Here is a 27,328-nt window from a genome sequence, read left to right as displayed (position 1 = left end):
ATGTGTAGCATACAGTTGTGCTGCCCAGAGTAAGGTTTCTTTCAGAAAATGGCCTTAAGCCTTGTTTGTATTTTGAGAGTAAAACCTGCCTCTTCACTTAAGTGTTCGCTGTTGTAGTCATAACAGCATCCCCAGGCTGTCACTGTTAAGTTTAAGCAGGGCTTCAATGCAGGCTGTTTTATTGGAAGTCTCTTCCATGAGGTCTTATTCTGACAGCTTCTACAGTGCTGTTATACATCTTCAATTTAAAATTCTGCCATGTGTTTAGAAGAACAGAATATAAAATAATTTTATTGACATATTAATAATGGGCTTGTGCACTAATGTTCCCCTAAACTCCCCAAAGCCACCAAAGCATCTTTACAATCCTACAGCCTTTCCCATGGGCAGAAAGAGAGGATTTGCCTCAAAATCTGACATGACTGGAAGAAGGGAACAACTGCTGTAATAGCAGTCTGTTCAAATTCTACCGAACTCGAGCAATAATATAATAAGCAATACTTATAACTTCTATTGTTGACCCTTATAAAATTATCTCTGTGATATTTCTTGAAGGTGATTTTTGGCGAATATTTGAATCTCAACAATCCATGAAACTTCTTCTACTATATTTTTAAAAATACTTCCCCAAGGATAATTCAGGTAGAAAAAATGAAGAACAGACTTTCTGAATAGAATAGATTTCCTAAAGGCTTATAATTAATTAATGGTGTTTCTTAAGCAGATAAAGCAGGGGGGCATGTCTTGAACTATATTTTCTTTTAGAATGATTTTTTTTTCCCACCTGAATTATTCAAGTTACTTTTGAACCTCTGTTTATCAAGTCAGTTACTAGGATGATTACAAGTAGATGTTCTTTTCTAATAGCTTCTCTTTCTTTTTTTTTTTTCTTCAAAGATTGAAATATTCCCAGTCATCAATTAAAATATTTCAAATTAATATTCTGAAGTTATGATTTTGTGTTCTGTCCACAGGTGCCGCTTCAGCCAAATGCTGCATCCTATTTTTGAGGAAGCTTCTAACGTAATTAAGGAAGAATATCCAGATAAGAATCAAGTGGTATTTGCTAGAGTAGACTGTGATCAGCATTGTAAGTAAATCCTGATCTAAGTTCTTCTGTGCTATCCTGCCAGTAAGTTACTCATTGTATTGCAGAATATACCAGACAGCAATCTAAAGTGTAGTTGGACCTGCCCCATCATTTAGCCCAGAGTTGTTTGTATATATCAGTGAACCTGTTCTTCCAAATTTGTCGGGGCGATCTCCAGTGTTGCTTTCTCATCGCATCCATAAACATGCACTTATAGCCATTCAGCCTGTTGAACTTAATGCAGAAAAATGAGCAGCAATTATAAATTGAATTGGCTCATTGAGGGGTCAGAGAAGCAGTGGTGCTATAAATAGTGCAGGTTTTCACAACCAAGAAAAGGGAGGGGTAACCCTCCATTGTCAGCATCAAGATGATGTTCTGCTCAGGTCTTCCCTCTAACTAGGAGTCACGGTGGACTGTAAGTTGACTTTTGCACAGCCAGGAGGGGATCAGAGCTTTTCTGCTTTGCTGTTTGTACACATGCCAACAAATAGTTGCCTATTTGGGTTCTCCCTGCACCCAGAAATACATGAAAATGATATGCCAAAACTTACTCATTTTATGCTGGTATTAATCCCCAAAGTTGCTTTTTAATCCCATAATAAGTAAAATGTGTGAAGAACATCTGCTACACATCGAAAGACAAAAGGATAGTACTGAGATTTTTATGACGGTGCTTTTTATAGTATAAGATCAGCTTTTCTGTTTTATGCTTCTGGAAGAACAGCACTTGCAGACATCGTTTCTTCACAGTGGCTTCTGATTCCCAAAGAGTAGTACCAGTTGCAAGTGGCTTCAAATCCCAGCAGAAATGCAGTTTTAACCAATACAGATTACAATATTTGGGCTTTACAAAACTGTTAATTTGTAAGAAAAATCACAGTTGGAAATATGAGGAATCACTGTACACAGTTATTAGTTTGTACCTGTAGCATATCCGTGGGACTTACCGTTGACCTAATAGTTTTGTTCTAGTGCTCTGTTAAAAAAAAAACAAACAAAAAAAAAAAACCAAACCAACCAAAAAACCCAAACACTAAAGAGAGAACCGTATAGCACAGAAAAAAAGTCAATTGCATATCTGTGAAAAGTAACTGGTTTCACTTACCTTTTTCTTTCCCATTTTGACAATCTAACTTTTTTTGGTGTTAGAGAGGATTTTTCCCTGTAACGAGAATTCTTGAAGTGTCTTGGTTCTTACTTGCAGATTTAAAAGTCAGTAAGTCCACTTAAGCATCTTCCACTGGCACCATTTTGTGTTCTGTTTTTGTCTGCATGCATGTAGTTGCCCAACAGTAAGAGCACCTGTCTTGCAATCTCAGCATAAAAAACCAAAAACACCCAAGAAACTTTTAAGGGAGCAAACAGTTATCAACTCAGTTTCTGAAATGTAAGGTAAGTTGATTCTTCAAACTGTCAGGAGTGGCCAAGGATGTTCTGTTTTGTCCCTTCCCAAAGATCAGTAAGATCAATTCATGACCACAGGAAACTTAAATGCCTCTGGGATTAAGTCTTTGAATCACTGGGATATCGGACCCCCTTTACAACCTCAGCTGGAAAAGAGGCACGACAGTATTCACCTAGGGTATGTGAGCAGCTTTGAAGCATTCAGCTGCCTTCCAACATTGGAGTGGTAGGGATGTGTTGGGGGACAGATAGAAAAGTTGGAACGTACGTGTACTTGAAGAGCAGTTACATTAGATGCATGGCTGTAGAATCTCCTCCTCTGAACAGATCCCTTCTAGTGCCTTGAATACAGCGGAGAACAGTGCACTGGTGTAACTGCCTGTAGCATTTCCAGAGCAGCAGCATAATGGACAGGGGTGGCTGTACTTACTGTGCTTCACAATATACGCTTTAGTCTCCTTGACCTATAAGTCCAATAGTATTTTTTTCTTTCTCATTATAATGTTGTCTCTGTTAAGTGAATGTTTTCCTACCTCCTTCCTGAACAGCCTTTTCTAGAATCATAGATTTTGGGGGGGTTGGTGAGGTTTTTTTGGTGTTTTTTTTGTTTTGGGTTTTGTTGTTGTTTTGGTTTGGGTTTTGGTTGTGTTTTGGGTTTTTTGTTCCTTCCCAGATCTCAAATACTTAACTACATTTTCAGGTTCTTTTTTTCACACTTGGTGTTCTCTTCTGCTTCCAATCATACATCTATATGGTGTGTGCTTGGGAGATCTTAACCAAAAGCACAGCATTAAGTATTCAAATTTGCCATCCCTAAAAGTCTATTTTCAAGTAAGCCAATGAAATCCTTTGGAAGAGTGTATTGAAGGCAAAGCCTAATAGGCGGTCTTTGCTGAAATTTTCTTATTCAGTTTTTTGCCTTTGTTCAGAGTTCTACTGTAGGATCTACACAAATAAACTGCCCCTGATCTTTGCAATTGTGGAAAATAAATGCAGTTGTAGCAAACATTATGATCGGTTTTGTATTAGCTTATTAAACCAGTCAGTCTACATACTTGAAATTACTTTTGCATATACTTCTGCATATATTCTATCACTTTCATCAGTGATAGTTTCTCAAATTAACTTGAATCAGTTGGGAGGGGGTGGGGAAATTAAGGACGTTCACACTTTCACTTTACTTAATTTTTATGATTGTCCTTAATAAATAAGTCTTATCTCAGTGTTTAACAGTCTGGTTGGCTCATTTTTTCATTGAGTCAAGATATTGACAATGAAACTTTATAGAAAGTTCTCACAAAAGACTATAGTAAAATCAGCCTGTGTTGTTGAGTTTTATTGTTAAGGCTTACATTAACAACTGAAGTCCTCATTTTGTTTGCTGCAGCTTTAGTTGCTTGAGTAACTTGGACAGTCTTTGGGCTGCTGGATGCCCAGTGTTTAACCATGAAATATTCTTGTTTTAGCAGTTATATGCAGAAGAAAACTCCCCCCCCAGTATTTGAAACACTTTAGAGGCTTGTTGCTTAATCTTCTCCTCGTTTGCTCATTGAATTGAACTCATCAGAGCTTGTTACGGAGAGCTAAGGCCTGGATGGAGAAGGAGATGCTGCAGCAGAGGTTGTCTTCCTTCCTGTGGGAGTAGGTGTAGTGGACTAAGTAGTATGAGGCAGCCAAGAGTTTTTGTTTTTCTTTTTAATACTGGAATACCATGAGTTCTCTGTATTTACTCTTTGTCCTTAATTTAAGAAGTAGATGAGCATGACTTCTGCTGCAGAAGCTGTGAAATATGAGAATTAAAAATAAAATCCAAGTCTTTTTCCCCAATTTGCATTGCCTTTTTGAATTAAAATAGCAAAGCTGTATATGTCATTCCTGGTTTCTAGTGTTTATTTTCTGGGTTGTAAGGAATTATATGTTTCATGGCACACAGTTATTAGGTATGTCCTGAAGTTTTAAGTATTTTAACTTTGATTTTCATGTATGTAATAGTGGCTTTTTAGTAAGAGGGTGAATGTAACTGTATTATCCAGCTTGGGCCTGCTGTAGTAGTAGTAGTTTATTAAATGTTGGAGTCGAGATAGCTATTGTCTTTCTTTCCCTGTTCTACCTTTATATTTTTGTATGTGTTTACATATTTTAGCAACACTAGAAGGTTTATGCCAATATTTTGGGATTTGTTATGCCTGCAGATTTCATACCACTAGTAGTTCACTATTAGGATGATGTTCTAGAGGTGGTGGATTATTTGCATTACAAATGATCTGCTTCTTTTTGAAGCCAAGACTCTGTAGGGAATCCAAATAGCTGATTTCAGGCCACTCAAAAACAGCTTTCAGAATGGTCAGCCAGGCATAGATACTTTCCATTTAATGCACTATTATTGAAGCACACTGCAGGGCCCAACAGCTCACACCAGCTTCTGAGGGTAAAGCAAATTAAAGAGAATTATTGATGCACTGCCAAATGTTTGATGCTTAGTGACAAAACCATCATTCTGCCTGCTCTTATAGCCAATATAAAGATGTTTTTCTGGAAAGCAATAGGCTCCAATGTGATTAAATACAAAATCTAAATATTAACGCTATGTTACGCCTCTGTATGTGTTATATTTTACACCAGTTTATAATATAGTGGAAGATAATTATAATTGAAATGTGTAAGTTAAGTCATCAGGCTGTTTTTAAGCTGGTGTGGAACATACGCTAAAGGTAAATCTGTTGAAGCAGGTAGTTGAAGCAGGCACTCTTTCAGTTTCCCAGACCTCATCCTTTTATAACTTATAAATATCTAAGTTCCACTACATTGTTTGCTGTTAAAATCTTTGGTGGTTTTGGTGTGTTCAAGTTAGTAATTCACTTACCTTAAAAATTATGCATCTCTACTCTAAGTGCGATACCTAGTAAAAGTGACCTTCCATATAAAATTATGGACATCTTTCTGCGTATACATTATTAGGCAGGTTTTGTTTTGGTGATGTTTTTTTTTATGCTTGTGGGTGTGTTTGTGTTGTTTTTTTTATCCTTTGTGTTAAGCAGCAATGAGTTGGAAACTCACTTGGTACCATGGATTTTCTATGTTTCTGTTCTCTGTGAGTGAATATTGCAATGTAGAAGAACTCATGTTTCTGGAGGAGAGTTCACATTTTGAAGTTTCTATGAATTCAATATTAGGAGTTGTGGTACAGAATTCTTACAAATTACAGTACATACTGAGGTTTTAATTCTACTGCACCATTATTTTCTTTGGTTTCTGAGTTAAAAAATAAAACATAATAGCTGATATGAATAAGTCTTTGTGCTTCCAAACAGAAAACAACTCTCTGGTGGGGCATTGAGGGGTGCTTTGCTAGACAGGCTGTTTAGGGAGCTCTTGTTCTTTCCTTCAAAACGTCCGTGGGTGGTACTCTTGTTCAGTACAGTGAGCTGGTGATCTCTCTGGGTTTGGCCATTCCTGTAATGTGTGCTAGTGTTAATCTTCAAAGAGTTACTTAGATTGTAGTGCTACTGTGCCTTTGGTAAGTAAAATAACTCAGTACGATAGCAATTTTGGAGGTTCATAAATGAACTATAAAAGAAACTGTAAACAAGCAGGAGGATTTCCTTGCATTCCTGCCACTTTGCCTGGAAAAAACAATCAGTCTTGAAAGAGTTATCTTTGGATAAATTAAAAAGTGGAAGTGATTCAGAGAGGTGGTTGATGGCACTCCCCAGGAGAGCCATTTTGTTAGCCTGTCAGAAATGGTTATGGGATGCCTGCTGGTGAGGCTCCACGAAGAGCAGGCATGGCTGTTGTGAATGCTCCTTTGCACCAGAAGATGGTCTAGATTTGCTGTTGCCCAGCTTCTTAGTAGCCAAGTTTGATGTAGAACATTGATTGCTTTTCTTGTACCTGTTTTGGTCCAATTGCAAGTCACCAGTATCACAATCATTGGGGTAGGATGCCTAGTTTAGATGGTCTCCGAAGTTCCTTTCTAATTCTGCTTCCTATGAATATTCCCAAGTCTTATGATTATACGCAAGTGTCACGAGAGAAGTAGTTTAACTGGGGAAAATTAATGCTGTATCACAAAATACTTAACAATAAGGTGAATATAGTGCTGTATATAGGAAAGTAGGAGGCAAAAAGACCTGTTTAAGTGAACTGAAATTGAAAGAAAAAAGCTTGAGGTATAATGAGTAAAAAGGTACCTATCAAAGACGGATTTCACTTCTCATCTGTGGTGTGCCCTGGCAGATGGCCTGAGGGACTTAAAAAAATGTGATTGATCTCAAGTGAGCAAGCAGAATACTCATTTGGTAGTCCCAGCTTCAAATTTACAGCTGAAGGAATTTGTTACCTTTGAGATGGAAGGTATTGCACAAGGGTGAGGAAGAGTTAAGATGATTTGTCACAAAAAAAGATTAGTGTTAGATCCTAGATCCAGTAAATTCAGTATGTAGCTATGCAACTCCCATAACCATCATGTAAAAACAACATTAGGAAATGCAGTAGGTTGGGTTTGTGCTAGCTCTTCCACAGACAACATGAAGACATTCCTTAGAAAAAGGGACACTACGAGTATTCTCAGAAATTATTTTTATAGGGTTTGAATTTTGGAATTTTGATTTTCTTCCAGATAATTCTTCAGGCTGTTGTAGTCCTCTGTTCAGCATGTGAATTGCTTCAGGTGGTGCCTTATATTATGAGGTGGGCATTTAGGATAATTATCAGTATTGCTCAAATCCTAGTGGACACATTTTTTGAGAGCCAATCCTGTAGACTTAAAATCTAAATATTTGTTTGGTGGTGGTATGAATTATGACCCTGAAAGACAAAGACGGTGGACTGAGTTAATGGTGGGGTGATACTCTGACCCTCGTAAATATTGCTGGTCCTTCAGTGGGAAGGACTTTCTTAACTCCTTGTGAGTGGGAGCCTACTTCGATATAGTGTGTCTTGATGCCATTTTTCAACAAATTCTTCATTGTACATTTAATTTTAATTTAGTGACAATAGACTTGGGATTCTCGGTGCTGTGATCTGATATACTAGCTGAACTCTTTGGACAGTGTGTTGTGGTGTTAACGTAGAGCAATGAAGCCTGAAGCATTCTGAGAGTCAAGTCACAGGCTGTGTGCTTGCTTGAAGCTGTAGCTTAGGTAATGTGTATATGCAGCATCTGAAAAGCCTGACACACCCCCCAAAAATGGGTTTACTGTCTTAGAAAACATGGATGTAAATGTCAGGCTTCATGTAAAAGTTTCTTTCAAAACAACAATAAAAGCTGCTATCTCATCCCTATTGTAAGAGGCAGCTTTGTTTTCTCTTCAGTAGTTGAGGAGAAGTATCAATACAGTGCATCTATGAAGAGACCTAGGTGACTGTGAAGATATTCCTGTTGGAGTGTGTGGAATAAATAGGAGAAAATAGTCCGGGCAGTTTAGAAATGATTGTATACCAACAGGTATACATGCAAAACAAGGAGGAGAGAATCCTCTGAATTCAACAATTATTGGAGCTCTGCTGGAAATTTCTGATTTGTAGAAGATGAGAAGATGATCAAGTATGTCAATAGCTTTGTGTCATAACTAGTGTGAAACCGTTCTGGTGGCATAGACACTAGGCTGGTGATTTAATGATTAATTGGTCAAAATACAAACTCAAGGTTTATAGCTCTTGGGTACCTTAGTATCTGAAGAAAAGGTAAAGTCATAGCTGAGAGACTTTTTTTCTTCTTCTTCTTCTTTAGGTAGGTTACCCTTATCTGTTTCAAATACCTCTTTTCATCAGAAAATGGGCAGTGAGAATGTCTGGAAATATTTTTAAATTTAAGTTAGGATTTACTATAACTAATGCAATCTCTGAATGAGTTCAAACAATATTCCATGTATTTGCATTGTGTATTTCCAATTTTAAAAGGAATATAATTTTGTAGTCCCTCTGCTTATGCTAACTCTACCTGTATCAAATGCCAGGGTTTAATGAAGCATTTAAGGTTTACTCTATTTGACTTTTGAATGAATTCAAACAATTTTTCATGTACTTGCATTTTATATTTTGTAAAAAGATGCTTTTCAAATACTTACTTGTGTAGGACCGTCATCTCTCTGTGTTAGTTCAAATACCAGTATTCATGGAATCTCAATGTAATTTGTAGAGAGCATGCAAGTTCTGACTTACGAAATAATGTTTGAATTCAGTCTTGACAGTGGCCATTTTATTACCATTGATTTTTTTTTTTTTTTTTATGCAACTGCAGCACTTGATGAAGATTCACGTCCCTAGGGACCGAAATCTCCATCTTGGAGAACCTTGAAGAGCCCCTGAATGCCCATTTGTGCTAGCCACCAAACCCAGGTGGAAATAACCTGAAGGAAAAAGTCCATGTTGTGAGACAAAAGTGTAGCTTTGGTGTTCCCTTGCTGTGGAGTTCTGTAACAGTAACAATCTTTAATCTGACTGTGTTTCTGCGAAACCTTGATATGTAGTGCTCGTTGTCTGTTATCAGACCCTGGTCAGGTTTTGATAGACTGCCGTGCCGTCGGACCAAAGGTCCTGCTGTCAACAGGAGAGAAGGGCAGCAAATGCCTGATTTGCTGATGCTGAGCAAATATGAAGGGATTCCTCCCCTGCTATACTTGCCACCTTCTTACAGGCAGCTCTTAGGTACTTCAACTAAAGAGTCATGGCATTTTAAAGGAAGAAGAAAGTATTGATCTAATACTTGTTAATGTTGAATATATTGGCATCTTCCCTTGAGAAATTTGTATTAATTTGAAATAAAAGTACTCCGAGGACATAAAATGTCTTACCCTTAATTTTAACTGCAATTAGTACCTTAAGAAACTCTTCTGGGATATTTAGGAAACAGGTCAGATCCTTTCTTCGTCAAAATTGGTAGGCTGAATTCTGTAATATTTTTATAGTGATGCAAAGCTTGTTAGGAACTGGGCTTAGCTGGTGAAGCTTTTACGCTTACTGGTGTGAGGGATGTTAAAGAACGGTTTTGTGGAGTAGACATGGTTCTTATTCCTTTGCTGTGCACGTTTTGTTTTCAGTACTCGGACTAGTTGAAGTTGTGTAGCTGCTACAAAGATTGTTTTCATTAACTAAAGCTGCAAGAGATTAATAGCTTTTTAATAGCAATTAAAACTACTGATTTTTTCTCACTGAGTGTTTTCCATACAGCAGGGAATTAATTATTTTTGTTATCTCTTAAAAATCCAAATGAGGTAGAGAGCTTTATGTGCTGGAGGACAGTTACAGGCACGGTTCCACAGGGGGACTGACTTATTTCCACTTGCACAGGATTTTCATTTTGGTTTGCAGCTGAGAGATGTATGTTAGCTGCTCAGCTTCAGCAGTTTGGTCATGGCAACTGCCTCTAAATAATAGTTTTCACAGGACTTCTGTCTCCGTTCTCTTTAAAAAAGAGTAAGTGTGAGATAGAAAGCAAATCTGTTTCATGGTAAATATGTAATTCAGAAGAAAGGATGTTCTTGTCAGAAAGGATTAGGTTTTACGTCATTCAATACTGTGCCAGATAGGCCGATGGACCCTCCTTTGGTTGCCTTCCTGCTGTGGGCCAGTCAGGTCACCCTTTGACTTCTAAGGAGTCTGTGAAAAGGAACAGGACAGTCGTTCAGCCCAGGCTTTCAATGCCTTCCTCTTGCTGTTGACCGGATGAAATTTATCCGTCTCCAAAGGATAAGTCAGTCCCTTGAAGTTCACTGTCTCTCTCTTTGCTTGAGGGAGAAAGGGAGAAGGGAAGCGGGGTGGGTGTGGTGGACTAGAATGAGTCACCTCGAAGGATTAAGCAGCTCTGGAAAGTGGGCAGACTGCTCATATTTTGGAATTTAGTTGAGGTTTAGGTAAACTGCATCCCACCCTGTAATAGAGGACACCCAGTTTTCACAGGGGCTGTGAGAATTTTTTGTTTCTACATGTATTTCCAGGAGAGGAGCGAACAGGAGGGCATAATGAAATAAAGCAAAAGGAAAGTTCTTGCGGAAATCTACTTGGCATTACATGCTTGCTTTGTTTTTAGTCTCATTTTCCAAAGAATCCAAAGTGTATCTGGTTACCTTGTTTCTCCAGTCCTTCCTCATAAAAACTCCTTGAAGCTTTTTGCTGAACTTCAACCACATCTGAAAGAGGGAAGGGCATTCAAAGCTATTAAGTCCTTACAAACTTTGATTAAAGCGGTTGCTGGATATTGGAGAGGCGCAAAACCAATTTCTGCACTGTAGCAAAGGTTGCTGGAAAAACTCAAGGCTGATGGATCGTGCTCAGTGTGCCATGGAACCACTTACTGGTTATGTGTAAGTTTCCCTGTCAGCGCGTAGCTGGGAACTAGCTACACCACCTATTGCAACTTGCTGTGTCCCAGTGACTAACCCAAGTGAAAGAGGGACAAAGGGACACTTGGAGTACTCTGGTGGGGCGTAGTGAAGAACCGGATTATTGCCTTAGTAGTGGTTGAAGATAAGGGGCACAGGACTCAGATTTGTGGGAAACTGGGCTTTATTGCTTCTGCCTGGCTTTCTTCTTTTGCTGCTCTTCTAATTTTACTGTAAAACCTCCATTTTTTTATTCTTCTTTTACATTTTTAAGTCTTGTGAATAACAACTTGTAGTTAAATAACTGACCTGTTATATAAAGGTGAAAATAGCTAGTGCTCTTATGCTAGGTGAACGCAAATATGTGTTATTTTGTTGCGTGAAGCTCTCTGCAGTCCAAGTCTAGAAAAAAGCTGGGCTGCATGTATGGATGTGAATGACGAACTGTTGAAGGGAGTGCTGATACTGGTTGACCACAGAGGTGTTTGCCTTAATGTAGAAACCTGAAATTTTGTGTTCATTCAAAACCTGAACAGCTCAGAACTGTAACAGCCGTCTTCTGGCCTTCGTAGGCTTCAAGAAATATTTTGCACAGGGTTCACATTCTCTAGTTTAAGACGTGACAGTTATATTTTCAGCACTGTAATTGGGATAAAAATCATAGTGAGTTTAAAGAAAAATAGAGGATGATTTATTTTATTGAAATTTTCTCATGTGGATTAACTAACTGAGATTTGGCAAGCTTTTAAGATTCTCGTGGTTTTGTTATGCTCTTAAACTGGCTTTCCTAGTTGTTCGTAGGAAGTGTACTAAATAAGTATAGCTGACCAAGTTGAGTCTTTACTTACCCCAGATTTTGGTCATGTGTTTTTTTTTGTGAAGATCAGTACGTGTGAGAAATACGGTAGCTGCTATCCATTCTCTCCCCTATGGTCTTTTTTTTTTATTATTTTTTGGTTTGTTCTTGTTTAAAGATGTGGAACTACTGGTTCAGAGATTCCACTTAGGTGCGCACATATACATGTATAATATACCATGTTCAGTGTATTTCTGTATTTGTAGGGTTTTGGTTTTATTTTCTTAATTTCTTTTTAGCGGATATAGCTCAAAGATACAGGATAAGCAAATACCCAACTCTGAAACTCTTCCGGAATGGAATGATGATGAAGAGAGAATACAGGGGCCAGAGATCTGTGACAGCAATAGCAGATTATATCAGGCAGCAGAAGAGTAACCCTATTCGGGAGGTCCAGGATTTGGAAGAAATTACTTCTCTTGATGTAAGTCTTTCCTTTTTATTTCTTCTAAATATATTCTTTTTTTTTTAAATGTTGAACTGGTAAAACATAATGTATTTGAAGTACATATTTACTTTTGTTTTTTCATTCAGAAATGTTGTGAGTGCTTTTTTTTAAACTGAGTGGAAGACTGGATCATTTCCAGTATTACAAATTATTCCAATATAATCACTTTCAACTGCATACATTTTGTTACAGTAACTCCACTACCAAATTACTTACAATATATGATTAGTTTCAAATGATTAAAAGTAAAGTATTTGACAAGATACTTCTAATATTCCTCACTGGAAAAATATTCACAAGGATGCTTTTGAATATTGAAAAGGTAGAAAAGAAGTAACTTCTATACAGTTATTGACTGTTGAATGAATGGCACCTCTATATTTAATGTACTTAGGGAGTAATGATAGTTTTTGATAATTTGAGGTAAGTTATAATTTAACCTTTGTTTTTACAGCGCAGCAGAAGAAATATTGTTGGGTACTTTGAGCAAAAGGACTCTGATAATTACAGAACCTTTGAAAGAGTAGCGAATATTTTGCATGATGATTGTGTATTCCTGTCTGCCTTTGGGTAAGTTTTAAAATTTGTTGATTGCATGACTTCATTATTTGAAATTATGTTAATGAGTTGTATATAATTTAATTGAATGGACTGCTTTAATACTTTCAGTGTGGCATGACTGAAGAGACTAGACCTTAACAGACAAATGCACTGAGAGAAGGATAGGAGGAGGGGGGAGAGAACTCCTCCTAGCCTTAATGTTTGCTGTGAAATCCAACTTTGATTTTTGCCTCCTTTTTCTTCTTTTTTCACTCCTTGTCAATATAGTTTAAATGTAATTGGACAGGTTTTGGGGGAGGATGCTAGACAGTTGTGTTCCAAAAACCTGCTTCTTTGGAGGGAGAGGGGAAGAAGTAGGGAAGAGTTTGAAAACTTTTTGGGAAAAATTTTATCACCTTTTCAGACTTTTTTTTAGGTTTTTTTTTTTTTTTTATTGCAACGTCTTAGATTTTTTGTCTTTGAAATACAACCATTTTTGTAGGGTTTTTTTCCTTCTTTTTATAGTTTGTTTTTTTTTTTCCTTCTTTTTCTGTAAAGAATAATTCAGTAGTTGCTTGCTCATTTCCTCTTGATGTTGGGGGAGAGGACCTTGTTCCAAAATTCCTGGTTTCTGTGCCTGGGTCTATTTCATGCAAGTTCTATGCAATTGCATTGATGAGCTTCATAGTGTACGCCTAGACGAACAACCTACAGAAATTCAAATTTCTTCTTGTTATACAGATTTACAGCAACATTTAAAAATATTAAAAGATCTTCACTGGAGGAAGAAGAGTAAATTGGGAGTGATTGATTCCCTTTTTGAGTAGCATAATAAAATGCAATTATAGATTCTCTCTGCAGTGTTTAATGTGCCAGCACTAACCAATTTAAAGTGATCAGGCATTAATGTGAATGCAGTGGTTTGCAGTCTACCCACAGTTGTAAGACCAGGAATTTGCATGGGTTCTACTAGCTTTTATACCACATACAGTTGCCCTAAAGGTGGTTTTGAATTGGATGTAGTGAAGGATAGTGGAGAGACTGAGACGATGTATCAAGGTAGGAAATGTTTCATCTGTTTGAACAAAGTCTGTTGTCAGTCACTGATGCCTTTTCCAGCGCATTTCCAAAAAAAAAGTTTTGGGATTGGGAAGCGTATTTGTCATGTGCAGGAGTACACGTGGCTTTCCTTTCCTTCAGTTCCCAGCTAGGTATCCTGTGACTGTGTAAGCAGCCTTGGCCGTGAGAGAATAATCAAATCTTCTAAATCTATGGTCCGTAGATCTGTCAGTCTTGTCCCCAAAGAGTGGCCATTATCTCAAATGTTTTCTGATAAGTGTATCCATGCTTGTTCTCAGGGCAGCCAGTCTGAGTTGTTATTAGAATCTAAAATTATTTTTTGCCCCCTCATATGACTTTTCATTCTTTTCAGGAATGCCTTTTTAAAAATCATTAGTAAGATAACAATACTTTTAAGATTTTCTCTCCTCTTGTTTGAGCCTGTTTGTCAACTTGATGAGAAGTAGTCTCCCAGCACTCAGTGCTAGCATTTGGTTGTTGGATGCCATTCTTGAAATAGTTACTATGGGGTTTTTATTTTTTCTTTAGATATAAGTAATAAGCAAACATAATGGAACAGATCAGTTTGATTATTTGTAACCTGCCCCATGTAACTACAGATTGCACAGCAGGCTTGTCGTTATTCTCTTCTCCAGACTCCCATTCCTGTTCTAGCCTGGAGCTGTTAGTGTTTTAAAGTGCAGCCTTCCAGACGGCAACCTTGGAAACTAAATGTTTTCATCTCTGAGTGGCTTTTGCTCTCAAGTTTCCTAAAAAATTATATGTGAAAAGACTTCCTAGGGAGATACTGGCTCTATAACAGTGTTTTCTGTTCAAATTATATATAGCAAAATGTTTCATGGGGAGCTGGCCCTGGTCAGTGGAACTCTTCTGACTGAGCACCCTAACAGCCCCTGGGAGGGATTTTTTGGGTTTGCTATGGACAGAGTTCAACAGGTATATGGTTTGGGAGATACATGGTTACATGAGCTGTCATGTTCAAACTTCTAGTAAGCTAAAATAAACTCAAAACAATCAATTTGACAGGAAAAAATGAATTACTTTGCTAACTTCTGTCAAGGCAGAACTGGACCCTGCTATGCCAAGATTATTCTTTCTGGCTTTAGGTAGTTGTAATAGCTGATTTTTAAACTGTATTAATGGTACTTAGTTGCAGATCATCTTGATGCTTCAAACTTTTCTTAAATCAGCTGATTCTTACAGTTCTATTAAGATCTGAGGTGACTACAGCGCAAGATTAATGAGAGAAGACTTGTAAGCAGAAGGAGGTAGGAGGGATACTGATGAAGAGATATTAGAGGTAGATTTTAGAAGTAGAACTAGAGAGGGATAAATCTGAAATGTTTGTAGACATGGAAGAGAATGGCCTTGTGCCATTGAGCCACAGCATAGGAAGCCAAATGCAGAAAACCAAAACAAACCAAAAAATACCTTTGTCTTAAAAGGCTATGATGAACTGTAGATAATTCAGGGCAGAGTGTGACGAATCTAGGAACTGTTTTAATTTTATGTTAGCAAGCAAATACAGGGAGGGTTGTGTGCTTCCAAGAGGTTCCCCTTCTATGCTACTGCTTCAAGAAGAGACAAAATGCAAATGGAAGCGTTTCCATTTTGGTAGTTGTTTTAAAAAGGTGTATCTTCAGGCATTTGGGATTTTCACATCACGTCCCCACTTCGAGTTATCTGAAACAAATTGGTCACAAGTGCAGCTACTGAAGTGGAAGAACACAGAAGAGGACATTTTGGGTTCCAGTACCGGCTTACCCTAGAGCATATATTTCATTATAGATTATTATCAGCTTACCAAGCAGTGATTGGGCAAGTGGCTTTTATGTCTTCAATGTCGTCTTATTCAGTGAAGGATTGTTTGGGATGCGAGTGGTTTACCTCAGTGATGATGGTCACAAAGAAACCTAATTTCACATTATGGGAGCAGTTGTCGTGTCTGAAATAGAAAAATGGATTTTAAAATACATGTCTCTAAACTGGTGCAAATACTGATAGGTGTAACACAGTATGCAAGACATCTTTTGTATGCGGTAAGAAAAGGATAACTGGATCAAATGAAATAAATAAAATGTAGGTACTTTGAGCTAAGCCTTATGATGTCTTTTTTTTTTTCTTGGCCCTCTAAATTGTCATCTTGCAGTGAGATAAATTGAGATATTTTTACTTCTCTTCCCCCCCCCCCCCCCATTACATCTCTTAATCAGTCTTCACCAATGCTTATATTAAGTCCACAAAAGAGGTACTATAATTGGAGAAGCTGGAACACTTAGCTAACATTTCCCAGAGGCTGACATGCTTTTTTTTTTTTTTAGCCTATGCTAAAAGGAAAAGAAATAGGTAGTTCATTTTACTGTTTTGTGGCGTATGCAGCCAGTCAGTTCTGTCTTGCCAGCAGGAGTTATGTTGGAACAGAAAGGCAAGGGAGAGAAGGAGAGGAGGCCTCTTTCGATGTTTGAAGGTGGTGAAAGGGTTTATTTTTGTTGAGAGCTTTCTTTCCTTATTTTTTTTCTATCTCCTGTGTTGGATACGTAGCTGTCCCCATTTGTTTGAATAAGAAATGATTATTTTGGGGGTATGAGCTAGCAGCTTTCAGGGTGCTCTGTTGTGACTGGGATTAAGGAACCACAAAATATTCCAGAGGCAGGGGAGGATTTTACTAAGGTGGCATAGTAAGCTGAATACCAAGGAGGAACCGCATGTGTTCTCCAGGTACACACATACCATATCACCAGTGGTCAGAAACTGCATGCTGTGTCTTGTGCTCTCTAGATCTGGTTTGAGGGTAAAATGGACAGTGTGGGCTTATTTGCTATCCATTTTCTCATTGCCTGTGCCGGTAGAGCACCTCAAAGCCCTTCTTTATCAGGGTAGATAAGATGTAAATTTCTAGTGTAAACAATGGAACAGGAAGAATAAACGCAAACAAAAATCCACCTTTCTTTCCTTTCCTTCCTTAAGAAAAAATATCAACTTGTTTTAAACTTACCAGATTATATTAAATTATTAACATTTTTCTCTGTTGGTCTCTTATCCGAAATTGCACCAACTTTCATCACTTGCATATCAATGCCTCTAGTCCATGCTTCTGATCTTAGGGATACATCTTGCTGACTCCTTTAATGCCCTCTCATCTAGCCAGGCCGAGTTTCTGTGGAGTCACTTTACAGTTTTCTTCAAAGATCAAGGATTTTAATTCTCAAATTTTGAAGGAAAAAAGAAGTGAAGAAAGGATAGCAAATTAAAATACGATTTTTGGTATCTCAGTTATTTTATTTGTCTGTACCAAGACATGCTTACTGGTTGGTTTGTTGTAGGGCTATTTCAAAAGCAGAGAGATTTAGCGGAGACAATGTAATCTACAAGCCACCAGGGGTAAGTGTAACTATGTATTTTATTCTGCTTATTGTCATTATATGTGAATATGAACTAATGGAGACTATATTCAGATCATTCAGTACGTTACTGCATCTCAAATCTTAATTTTATTTCATCATGAAACAGTGTGAGAAATAGGGTCATAGGAACTAGTGTTTCTGAGTCAGTGAAAAAGATCTCAGTCTCATTTGTTGCCAGTTAAGTGCACTAAACCTAAATCTGTCATTTTAAATGTCAATGTCCAGAAATGTTTTTGGTGGGTTTTTTGTTGTTTGGTTTTTTTTTTCTTAGAAACACAATCAACTCATCATCTGTATAGATACTTTGTGTTCTGTAGAAGTCTTAAAAATCTGAAGTTCAACAGCTGGTGCACTTCATGTTTTTCAAAGCAAGTGACAATTACTAAGTATTTTTCTGACTGTTACTTGCCTGTCTTTTGTGTCTTAGCCCACAAGGGCTAAGAGCTGTTCTCTTAATTTAAAAAAAAAAAAAAAAGTAATTAGTAGAATTAACTGTATATTAACAAATTCTCCTAAATATAGTTTTACTTGAGGAAAAATCAGTACAGAAGAAAATTTGCAAGAATTGCTTTTTAGAAACATAGTTAATATCTGAAAATCTGCCCCTTTCTCGAACATAATGTATGAAAAGAGTTGCTTACAAAAGACAAATAAATTTAAAAAGACCTGAGGGGAGAAGGAGTTTCAAACCTTTTTCTATGACAACAGAAATTATTAGGTTATCTAATTTATATGGTGTTTCTGAATTAAGGTGTGCTTAATCATGGCCACAGCTTGCGAAGTCATGCTTCACTTCATGTTAACCAAAACTGTAATTACATTAAAAGATGGCAGGACTGAATTCTGAGTTAAAACCACTAGCAAATAAAGGAAAAGTATTATTTATTCATCTCTCTTTGGCAAAGCAAATGTAAAATACCAGTTTCAAGTCCTGTAGCACATTGGGAGGGTTTTTTTGGTGAGTCTTTGTAACTATCAGCATGAAGAAGCTTAATACCTGTATTTGGTTTATATCTAAATGGGTTTTTTAGGTATGGAAACACTATTTATCAACCTGACAGAAGTCTAAATGGCCTTTGAAGCATCCCTAATTTGGAAACAAAGTATCTTTCCAATACTTCTTAAGTGGACCTGACTGCATAAATGACCCATCTATAATATTTATTTTCCTGTTGTACTTTCGTAACATAGTTAATAGAAATGTTGCATGCACAAGGGTTTAATAATGGTGTAAGACTGTCTTTTGATATTTATATGGATATTGTTACTTTTATGTTGGGTAGGTAGTCTTCTTTGTATGTAGCAATGTTGTTTTTACTGTTTCTCAACTAGTATATTTTTCTTCTTCAACAGGAAAATGCTCCAGATATGGTGTATTTAGGCTCGCTAACCAATTTTGATTTGATCTATGCATGGACACAAGATAAATGTGTACCACTAGTTCGAGAAATTACGTTCGAAAATGGGGAGGTAAGAATTTTTTCTACTGTTGTACTTTTGGGGTTTCTTTCTCAAAACCAAAATGTCTCTTTCAAGGTCTTTAATCCATGCCAAAGAACTTTCTGCGTGCTCTGATTTTGACAGAAAATACCTGTCAGGTAATGTTTTTTCATTCTTTCGGAGCTTTTTGGTTAGACTTGAAGTTCACTGGAGGCAGATTTGTAGTCGTTTCATACACTACCAGAGTAAGAGGTTATAATCATGCATATAGATCACATAAGAAGTGTCTTGTGGTTTGCGGAGTGTGGACACTTGGATGCTAAGAATGTGCATGTGTAAGAATGTGTGTGTCTGTAAGTATGTATGGGTGTGTAACACCTTGGGTAGGTTGTGTTATTCAACTAAAGTAAGTACATATTATTTATACAGATGTTATGACTAAATGTTGATTTAAGATCCAGACATAAATGCTATTTAATTGCTTTTTGCATGTTATGACCTTGAAAAAATGTTTCTAGTCAGGGTAGAAAATATCCATGTCAGCATGTCCATGACAGTTTGAAAGAGTAAAATAGTTGTGAACTATCCTTTAGTTATAATCAGCTTTCTTCTACTACTAACTTTAATATTAAATTTTAAATGTTACTGCGTTAACCACTTCCAAAGCATTATCTAATAAATAAGCACATTAAATGGTGGCTGACCATCTATGGAACGGGCAGTCTTCTGGGAATTGTAATAAAAACCATGTGATATTTTGTTGTCAATCTGTGTTTAAGCACTGGTACCTTCTTAATCTTTTTAGCTTCACATGCTCTTTCCCTTGGGTTTCTTCTTTTAGCTGTAATTCGTAAGATGGAATTTGGGGGTTTGCTTTTAAACATTTCTTTTCTTCTCATTATCCTTATTTTATTTCAATGCTTTTCTGTTTTCTTTTGTAATTTACTCCTCTTTCATCTCTTTCCAACTCCATATTATATATACATTTTTTTAAATAACCAACAGGAAAAAAAAAATCTTTAGAAAATTAGCAAGTTTGTAGTATCTCAGAAGGAGTATTGTACATTGCCACAGCATCTGCCAGAAACTCTGGTGAGGTTTGTAGCAAATTACGGTATGTTGTCCACACTGGATCAGAAGAAACCAAAGAATCAGTCATATGACTCGTTCTCAGTTTGCACACTTAATTTTTTTTATTCTGACGCTGCAATGTATGTAACACTGCTGTTCTGGGCACGCACAACGTGTCAGGTTACACAACAGAAGGAGGGATAGGGTGCGATGCACAAAATGGTTCAAGTGCAACCTTCTAGTCAACCCTGCCAACTTTTATTGGAAAGTTCTGTTAGTTAAACAAATTTTAATACTTCATTTGCAACTCAATATGTAAAATATGCCACATATTAACATGTTTAGAAGTGTGTGGTAGATTTTCAGTGTACTTTTCCCATGGTGAAATTGGATTCTGAGCCTTAGAAGCCGAGGTTCATCACTGTCGGCTTGTACCACATTGTGTCATGGTTTTCCTGGTTGTTTTCTCAACCCTTGATTCCTGTTTACTTAGGCAGATATTTACAATTCCAATGTGACATTTTGCCTAGCAACATTTGTTTAAAAATTTCAGTGCTGCCAGTACCCAAACAAATTTAAACATGCCAAAATTGACATACTTCTGCCTGCTGAAATTGTACAGTAATTAAATGGGCTCTTAATGCATACCACACAATATTACAGGGTAAAAATATGAAATGCTGTGACTGTTAAGCTGTCTTTATGGTACAAGAATACCATATAAATAAGATAAAGACAAAAATTTCTACCACAGACTTTAAATTCAATTTTAAAATCAAGGTTGGCCTCTGTAAACTGCTGGTAGGTTTTTCCCTCATTTTGTTTCTCAGTGTGTTCATTATCTGATAAGTGTCATGGGCAGGCTAGCCAGGAAGATGCCCAATCTGAACAGAGTTCATCATCGTGACTTTAGACAACACATAGTAATTGAGCTCTGAAGCAAGGTCTTCTGCTTGAGAAGACTGTCTGTTCAAGAGACAGTCCCTGTGCTTGATGAGAAAAGGCTGCTGGGACTACTAATAGCATTCAGAAGAAATCACCGTTTAACCTGTAATCAGTCTGTTTAGTTTTACGTTGTATGAATATAATGAACCGTGTGGTCTAACGATGGTGCTGAACTATAAGTTTTTGCAAGGGTAAAAAGTTTCTCACAGGCATACAGGAGTAATGTGGACGGCTCAGATCTAATGAAAAGTCTTTTCTCAGTGCCAAGGGAGACAGTAGCTTTTGAGGGAGCAGTCCAAAGCAAATGAAATCGCTATTCTACTTGCTGCGTCCTGATCGGTAGGACGTGCTATGAAAGCTGGAATAGAAAAGCAAACAAAGGCAGGTACTTCATAGAAACAAGTTAGGGATAAAATTAGCAAGGCTTTCAAGCCAGCTGTCCTAACAACCTGTTTGGAGATGAATTGATTTTTTAAATATAACCTGCCACATATAAGGGTTTTAACTATGCAGGTATCAAAACTGAGGTTGTCCTTGCAAGCAGGAGGGGAGCTCAGAGCTTGGTATTCCGGCTCTATTTGGGAGTTCTCCCTCTGGAAAGGTACCTGCTGAAACGAGTGAGGAAACAGAGCCATAGTCATAGTGGTACGAAACAGACTTTTTCACATCCTCTAATAGGAGAGGAGGCTGAGGCCCAGCCAAATTCATGTGTGTAAAAATGAGAATGAGCAAATGTGATTAGTGGTTGGTTTAGGGATGGACTGGGAAGCTTGGATTTCGTCAAGAGCACTGAATTTATTAGGATCTTTGCAATCTGCTGTTAAAAGACCAAGCTTCAACTTACCTGACAGACTTGGTTGAAGGGAGAATGACAGCCATTTCATGTAGACTATGTAACTGGCTGCCTACTGATATGGAAAGCATTTCTTCCAACTTACTGAAAATTGAAAATATCTGAAGAAACTACTCTGGTGGCAGAACAAATGAGTGCTATCTTTCTCAAAGAGCATAGATTTTATTCTGATACAGGCTAGAATCAAAGAAATAGCACTTGTTTGTACACCAGTTGTGCAAATGAAAGGCAAGACTGTAGGCATTTGTTAGATGATAAATGATTATTTCTTCAATCAGGCTCTAGTGAGTTGAGCTGATTTGCAAAGGTACCTAAAATTCACTTTTGTAGCAAGCAAATGCATGTTGTTCATGTTTTGTTTGGGTTTGGAGTAAAAGAAAAATCCTGAATAAATTATTGAAGGAGTTCCTACATTTATCTGTCCCTGGACAGAGATCTTTAAAAGGCACTCAGGCTGCAAGAACACATTTCTATGAGGAACTAAAGCTTGCCTGTCCAACAAAGGTTTTCATTTCTTCATCAATTTTTAGTAATGTACTAGCCTGTGAATGTAATGATGGTGTTATACAGATGACCAGTCAGGACACACTTACTGTCAGAAGAGCAGTATTTGATCGTAACTGATATAGCTAGGTCATTAGCTTCTGCGCTTGTTTGTTTGTTTGTTTTTGTTTTAAGGGCAGAGTTCCTTAAAGATACTCATTCATTGCGTTATGCTAAGAAAACATCAATTTATTACAGGAACCAAGCTAGGACTGGGTCTAGAATACACAGTCAGCTTTTCATAGCATTCAGTACCATGCTGTTCAGGCCTTATTGCTGTTTCTATGAAGATGTGTTTTCTCAGAGTTGGGCTATTTCTTTTGAACAAGTATTCCAGTGCAAGTGTACCCCTTCCCAAAATGTTGATAATGAAATACCTTCATCCTTTATCTGCTGTATATGATACAGAGGAAGGAACCACGGTTAACTGTATGACTCGGGTATCTTAGATGAAGGGTCAGCAGTTAACATCTCTAGTCCTGTTCTTTCAGCTGTTTTTAAAGTAGAGATCTCGCTGAATTTGAAAATTGCAAGTGCCCTTAAGAAATGAGATTTGTCGTTTGTTTTCCGTGCAGGAATTAACAGAAGAAGGCCTTCCTTTTCTCATACTTTTCCACATGAAAGATGACTTGGAGAGTTTAGAGAAATTCCAGCAGGAGGTTGCACGACAGTTAATAAGTGAAAAAGGTTTGTAGTAACTCGTACTACTACTTAGTTTTACCAGTATAATTTTTTTCAGGCAAACTCAGAGTGGAAGCAAAGGCCAAACAGAATACTAGCTTTAAAGCTCTTGAGTCCGAAGGGCTTTACGTACTTCTGACAGTGAGGACTGACTCCTCTGGAAATGATTAAAATAGGTACACAATTTATTAGTAAATAACTATTTCAGAAATCCTTTTTGTCTAAATTACTTCATGCAGTTTGAGAGGGCATTAAACAAAACTTCAGTTTGTATTGTGGCCAAAAACACTTCAAGAAAATCTGTTGGTTTTGTGGTGTTATTTAAATCTATTTTCAAGCTTTGCATGTTGTGTCTATCTAATATCTCCACCTTTTTAATACTTAGGAAAGCGTTTAGGGTTTCAAGAGAATAATAAAAAAATCTTAACGTGGATTTTTGTCTGCTCACAATTTTAAGGTACAATAAACTTCCTCCATGCTGACTGTGATAAGTTCAGGCACCCACTCCTCCATATTCAGAAGACTCCAGCAGACTGCCCTGTTATTGCCATTGATAGCTTTAGGCACATGTATGTCTTTCCAGACTTCAGTGACTTGTCGTAAGTATTTTTCTTTGTGCGTTTTAATTTGAGAAGAACAAAGGAAAGGACATGCTCATATTTTAATCAGTATTATGATAGGAAGATGAATAAATCTGGGATAGGTAAGGCTGCTTCTGTATGATTCAATGTCAGAGCCTTAAAGCAATGTGAATTGGTGTGAAGTCATTGTTTAAATGGAGTTGCATTGCTTTATGCAAGAAAAGAATCTCACATTAAGTTTTTAGATGCTGTTATTCTTTTAATTCAAAGTTTTGCTGTTCTCCATAGTAGTTAGGCATTTGGAGCCTGGCATGGTATTTTTAGTGGCGATCTAGATATATCAATTAACTTTAAAAGGTTTAAAATACTACATGGAATGTTTAAGTGCTGTGTTATGCAATGATTACTGTAAAATGCACCATGTAACAATTCCCAGCCTGCTGGTTTGGTTTTTCCTGCTGTGCAATTCCAACCTTCCTGCACTAGACTAAACCTGGAAAGCTGGCAGAGAAATCCTTGTTGCATGATTTTCTGAAATTTTCCATGTGCAGCTTGGAAAATGGCTGGTCGTTGGCATGTTATCTGGATAAAATATGTGAGAGAGAAGAACCAGGGTGCTTAGGCGAAATGCCATTTTGAGAATCTTCTTTATATCAGCCTATCTCTATGTTGCACTGCCTCGGAAGCAGATGTTCTGTCTCCCATAGCTCAGCTGAGGAGTGAAGATGTGTACGTGTTATCTTCAGGGGCTTTCAGCATGACGCAAGTGTTCTGCCTTTGCCTTTGTCTTCAGGTTGTGTGTTAAAATCCAGTTTCTGCCTGAAAGGAGGTACCTTAACCTTGTTAAGTCCTGGTTAGATGCCGAGGCTTTGAGACTTGAATTTTGCCCATTCAGAATTTTTGCCCATTCATACTTTTAAAAACTCAGGGTATTTCATTTTTGTCAAAGTCAAGGATTCAAAGCTCAGACTTAGCATGCAATGTGAACATAACCCCATGTCTAATTCTGCCATTCCAGCGTGCATTTTTCTACCTGAAATGTTGACGTTTGGAAGAAGGGTTCAAACCTAGCTTCTTCCCATAATTCTCCACAGGCTTATTCTTAAAATGTAGTCTCTGATGTATCTCAAATAGTGCTTTTCAAATATCTAAAGCTATGTATGTGGTGACTAATTTTCTCCTTGTATTTCTGTTTCTTTGGAAGATCATGTTCACTGCACTTGCCAGTGCTTTAAAAGAAAATAGTAGGATATTTGCATTTTGAAAGCACTCTTTCTATTGTCACTTTTGAAACAGCCCTAAAATAAATTAATCTCTTATAGGGGAATAGAGATGTTTAGTTTAGACTTTCATGTTACGTTTCTTACACACTCTCTTTCTGTGAAACACTATCAGAATAATAAAAGCTACTTGCTTGTTTGTATACCAATTGTTATATACAAATGAAGAAGAGAGAGAGAGAAATTCAGGATTGTAGACAGTTGCTTAATGATAAATAATTATTCAACCTTACTCTAGGAGATTGAGCTGATACTTAGAAATACCTAACAAACAGTTTGGAAACAAGGAGAGCTTGGAGCTCCTGGGGTGATATTCTTTTGTGTGTGTGTGGTTTGGATTTTTGGTTTGGTTTGGTTCGGGTTTTTTGTTTGGGGTTTTTTTTTTGTTTATTTGTTTTTTAATAAATAGGTAAAATCTTAATTCTGAGACTTTCATCTACCTGCAAGGACTTCTACCACTTCAGTACAGTTTCTGAACTCCTTTACAAACTGGCCCCAAACTGTAATCTCAGTGCTGCCACCAACCAATAGGGTTTGGATATGGTACTTCCAGAACTGGCCCACTGAAAGATTTCCTCTCTCTTTAGGGAGTCGTCTTTTTGTAGAATAGCCACTTCATAGGCAAATCAGACCACCACCTGATATTTTGTCCTCATACTTTGGCCACCTGGCCCTATTCATCCTGCTGTTCCAGGTCAGAAATGATACAGCCAGGAGTGTTCAATGGATCAGTTGTACTTCGCAGCAAGAAGTGGCTGAGCTACAAGGGGCTGTAGGCACCAAATGCCCTTGCTGCATTAGGAGAGGAGAAGAGGTTGGAGGGGAATGTCTCCAGCAGTGTGCCTGACCTAGAACAGGGTGGGAGCCCAAGGTGAAGCAGGGAGCAGTGATTCTGCTGACCCTACAACTGGGCTGGCATGAACCCCATTCTCTCCATCAGTACTAATTCCTGATCGTATCTGGGAAGTGAAGAGACCCCTCAAAGTACCACTGTAATACTGATTAGTTACGGATGTTGCTGTAGTGATACCTTCTGACTCTACATTATACTACATTTTATCCATAGAGTTTTCTAAGGATCTGAAATACTGCTGATAGTCCGTCTGACCGCACTTTGTCCCTCTTTCCTGAATGTAATAATTGGTCTGATGAAAGACTCCCTACAAAACCTGTCTCCATTCATACATTACCTTTTGATTGCATGCATAGTGCTCACATTATAGTTTTTTATCTCATCTTTCTTAGATCAACTCTTCATTTTAAGCTGCTTAGTCTATTTGACGTTTCACAAATAAAATTGGATGCTGTAGTTTAGCACGTTTGCTGTGGGTGACAGTAGATGATCTCAGATTAGATTTACCTTGATATCCTCTTAGTGCTTATCTCTAGTGTATATGCAGTTGCTCAGGCCCTAGAGAGCCTTTCAAGGATGTTTTGTCAATACTGCTACCCAACTGTCATTTGTATCTGTAAACTGTGCATTTGGAACCTGCTGTTCCCTCTTACATTATGGTTAGTGGGGAGCTGAAGTGAGTATACAATGAAGTTATCGGCTAGTACAACTCTGTGGGAGTTATTGAAAAGATGAAATACTTGCTGTGTTCTCAAGAGACAGTGGAAAGAAAAAGAAGCTGGTAGGATACCTTAACAAACCGTTTGGCTTCCTGTCCTCTATTAATCACCTAAAAGTGGACGTAGCGTGCCAGACAAACAGAAATTGGCCCCTCTGAACAGTGCACTTTAAGTCTTCTGTGTTTGGGCTTAACTTGTAATGAACGTGTGGGTGTTTCTGTTGGGTTTGTTCCAGAGTTCCAGGTAAACTGAAGCAATTTGTACTAGACTTGCATTCTGGAAAACTGCATAGAGAGTTTCATCATGGCCCTGATCCAACTGATGTAGCACCTGGCCAGGTAAGGTGACAACAAATACATTTAATTTGGCCATTTAATAAAGACCTTTTTTTACTCCTTGTCAGAGCTGTACTTTCTAACACGTGTGTACTTTTAACTTCAGTCTCCTGAAAGAGAAATCTGTTTATAGGAGCATAACGTTGCCAGTTCTGCTTGGCCCTTCTTTTAACTTCCTTTGGGTAAAGGCAGGGAGAGCATTAGGGGGAAGTATGCTACCTGTTTGCCTTGAATAAGGGAAGAGTACAAGAATAAATATTTTCTCCACTGAAGCAGAAGATCTTGGGCCAGGTGACTGTTCTGAGTTCATAGAGCTGCCTTTACATTCTCATGTGATTTCAGTGCAAAAACTGATGATCTATCATAGATGCATTACTTCCCACACGACACACCATGAGAGGGTGCTTCTAAGGGGGAAACATCCATCGACTGAATGTTTTATATATTTACTCGTAGTCGCCAGTCCAAGCAGGGGACAGATTGTTAAAGCATCAACAAAAGATTGATAAGTGGTAATAGGGCTTATTACTTTTATTAGCGCAATTAATAAGCGGCATTAATAGTGGTCACAGGCTGCATTTTTTCAGTTTGGATTTGTCACTGTTCTGATCAAAAGTTGTCATGCTGTATAATTACATGCCTGGAAGTCACTCCTGGCATCTCTTCAGGAACACAACTACCAGATCCTTCTCCAGGCAAAACTCAGGAGCACCTCAATGTTTAGTTTAATCCAAGAGGCAGAAAAAGGACATTACCAGCCCCGATTTTCTCTGCTCAGCTCAGTCTTCTAACTGTGTCTTGATCAGCCTTGTATCTTCCTGATACACCACTCGGCTCATATTGCTTGGTGGTGTCATGCTGAAACTTGGAAACGTAACAGC

The 27,328-nt window shown here is 37.7% G+C and overlaps 1 protein-coding gene across 2 annotated transcripts in view; it reads left to right on the top strand.

Annotated features, from left to right (window-relative positions):
• Positions 1–27,328, top strand: part of ERP44 (endoplasmic reticulum protein 44) — a 53,250-nt gene that overhangs the window by 24,092 nt on the left and 1,830 nt on the right. For both annotated transcript variants that reach the window (XM_087758356.1, XM_087758364.1), the window contains 8 exons: positions 975–1,090; positions 11,914–12,098; positions 12,577–12,692; positions 17,066–17,123; positions 18,500–18,616; positions 22,574–22,685; positions 23,137–23,278; positions 26,348–26,450. In XM_087758356.1, the coding sequence (XP_087614482.1) occupies positions 975–1,090; positions 11,914–12,098; positions 12,577–12,692; positions 17,066–17,123; positions 18,500–18,616; positions 22,574–22,685; positions 23,137–23,278; positions 26,348–26,450 (949 nt within the window). The remainder of the gene's footprint in view (positions 1–974; positions 1,091–11,913; positions 12,099–12,576; positions 12,693–17,065; positions 17,124–18,499; positions 18,617–22,573; positions 22,686–23,136; positions 23,279–26,347; positions 26,451–27,328) is intronic.

The sequence above is a fragment of the Nipponia nippon genome, unplaced genomic scaffold (assembly GCF_047370975.1).
Source record: "Nipponia nippon isolate SJK-2023a ecotype South Korea unplaced genomic scaffold, ASM4737097v1 scaffold_1, whole genome shotgun sequence".
NCBI classification, from domain to species: Eukaryota; Metazoa; Chordata; class Aves; order Pelecaniformes; family Threskiornithidae; genus Nipponia; species Nipponia nippon.
Note: the sequence above shows the minus strand (reverse complement) of the source record. Positions and strands in the feature narration are given on the sequence as shown.